We start from the raw sequence: 2,642 nt of genomic DNA on the forward strand, positions 1-2,642 counted from the left end.
AATAACCAAAGAAGAAACTATAACAGCACAAGCCCACTGCTAATAGATATTATCCATTTCGGTCCGTTACGCATCGCTATCAGCCTCACGATTTTAAAACACGTCTACTAGAGACGTTTCCACACAAATGGTTCGTTTCCCTCTCCAACTAATGTGGGATCTCCTAATACACCCTCCTTGTGGGCTAGCGTTCTTGCTAGCACATTACTCAGTGTCTAGCTCTGATACTATTTGTAACGGCCCAAGTCCACCACTAATAGATATTGTCCGCCAAATATATACTCGGATTCAACAACGCAAACTCGAGAAATTGAGGATTTTGTTCTAAGATTTCCATTTCTTTTTCATCCAAAAGAATCCAAGCCTCAATTCCATCCCCCATGACACCATCCACCAAGACAATAACATTAGCCATCAGCTCATTAGTGTCCCAAGCAATGGCTATCCACGCCGGTCGCCCCCACCCAAAATCAACCTCATTCAACTTCATGTTCCGCCAGCTCGTGCAAAAGTAATAATTCGACATCCCCCACTTGTTCATCTCACCAACAAACTTCAAAACAGCTTCAAATCCTTTATCTGATCCAATCAACATCCGTTCAATATAATCCTTATTGATTTCTTCAAATGATTGTCTCAGCAAACCCACCAACGCCCTCAGCTCCAAGCGCTCCATCGCTGAAGAATGAGCCACAGCGCCCCACATAATGTTCCCCACAGACACTTCAGGCAACGCCGGCTTCATTCTCCCTCTCAAGTTCACAACATGAGACAAAGTCGATGAGCCTTGACAATCAGCAGCCATCATGGCATGTTTCCAAATAAACCCGGTCAACGCTTCGACACAGCTCGGATTCGGGACAGCCCTCGATTCGGCTTTAGCTTTTAGGTTTAGTAATGATTTCGATCCGAACACGAATCTTCGTAAACAACGCTTTCGATTGGCGGGTTTAGCGAGTTTTTGATGAAAAGGCAATAAATTTGTTTGTGGAAATAGAGAAGAGAATGCTTTGTAATCATAACATATCATGTTTGAAGATGAATCCAAAGACCCTTTATTGGTGGAAGCCCAAGATGTTAGGAAAGAGGTGAAAGTGGCTCCATCCATGAGCTTGTGCAAGAGACAAAGGGAGATGGCAATGCCACCGCAGCTGAAGATGTTGGCTTGAACCACAACTTGAGGTGACTCTTCAGCTGGGTTAGAACACAACAAAGAGCATGGGAGGAGCTTCCTTAAGACCTCGTTGTTTGGTTGTTTGAGGATGTGGGACATGTTGCAGCTGACACTGGCTTCAATAAAGACAGCTCCTTGGTCGCTACAATGGATGGATTTGCCCACGATTCTTCCAGCCAATAAGTAGAAACGAGTAAGTGTTTGTGATAATGAATCCTTTAGTGTAGCCATGGTGGGGTTTGGATCGTAGGTTTTAGTGATGGGGTAGAAGAACAAAAGTGGTGTATAAAGCATGGGAGATAGCTGATCCAGAAGTGAAAGTTCGAAGGTTTTAAGGTGTGGAGGTGTTGGGGAAGATGGGATGATTGTTTCTCTTGACAAAACTTTAACCTCCATTTTTGTTTCCTCCAAAGCTTTCAAGCAAGATTTGCTCGATGAAATTTCAATAACTAGAGGATGACTCTTATATACTAAAATATAAGATTCGTCGAAAAGAGAAACGAAATATTCTTTATAACGGTGTAAAAATCTCTTTTTAATAGATGCATTTTAAAATTGTAAGGTTGACGGCGATACGTAACTGAGATGTTACAAATGGTATAAGAGTTAGGTTTTGGACAGCGTGCCAGTGAGGACACTAGTCTCCTAAGGGTGGATTGTTGTTAAGTCTCGCATTGGTTGGAGAGGAGAACGAAACATTCATTATAAATGTGTGAAAATCTTTGATGGCTCCATAGGGGCAGATTGTTAAGTCTCACTCTAGTTAGAGAGGCAAACAAAACATTTCTTATAAGAGTGTGAAAACCCTTCTTATTAGACACACGTTTTAAAACTGTGAGACTGACAGCTATACATAACGGACTAAAACAGACAATGTCGGCTAGTGGTGGGCTTGGACGGTTACAAATAAGATTGGATCCAAATTTGAAAAAACGTGTCACTCGTGGTATGGGTCGTGTAGATATTGAGACAAAAAACAAGGTCACTATTGGCTTTTACTTTTATGGCTCTAGGTTCAATCTAGCTTGTGGGTGTGGGGTGACTAGTAGAGTTGGGATATTAAATTTTGTCCCCAATATTCTTGTGGACATGATTTTTAAAAACGTGGCAAAAAGAGAGTTATTATTTTTGTTATTATTATTATTATTATGGTTATTATTATTATTATTATTAATAATAAAAGTCAACCGTAAACTATTAATAATATTACTTGTCATTATTGTTATTATTGTTGTTGTTATTATTATTATTATTATTAATAAAAGTCAACCGTAAACTATTAATAATATTACGTGTCATTTGGACAATGCTATACGACTCATGAGGTAGTGAGAGGATAAAGTCGATCTCATTGTTTTAGTCTCGTTGTACAGCTTCAATTCACTATTAGTTGAAAGGGACCATCTATCAACTTTCTTAACGATCTTTTTTTCCGTTTTTTGAAAAGGTGTAATTCTTAGAACGAAAA

At 39.6% G+C, this 2,642-nt stretch overlaps 1 protein-coding gene across 1 annotated transcript; it reads right to left on the minus strand.

Annotated features, from left to right (window-relative positions):
- Positions 1–253: 253 nt before the first annotated feature.
- LOC111458004 (salutaridinol 7-O-acetyltransferase-like) lies at positions 254–1,570 on the minus strand. Its single transcript, XM_023100484.1, has one exon. The coding sequence runs from the start codon at positions 1,568–1,570 to the stop codon at positions 254–256; it is 1,317 nt and encodes a 438-aa protein (XP_022956252.1).
- Between the last annotated feature and the right edge of the window lie 1,072 nt (positions 1,571–2,642).

This window comes from Cucurbita moschata, unplaced genomic scaffold (genome assembly GCF_002738365.1).
Source record: "Cucurbita moschata cultivar Rifu unplaced genomic scaffold, Cmos_1.0 Cmo_Scf00020, whole genome shotgun sequence".
Classification (NCBI taxonomy): domain Eukaryota; kingdom Viridiplantae; phylum Streptophyta; class Magnoliopsida; order Cucurbitales; family Cucurbitaceae; genus Cucurbita; species Cucurbita moschata.

Bases quoted from the DNA above. Each gene is read 5' to 3' on its own strand.
- LOC111458004 (XM_023100484.1), bottom strand. From the start codon at position 1,570: ATGGAGGTTAAAGTTTTGTCAAGAGAAACAATCATCCCATCTTCCCCA.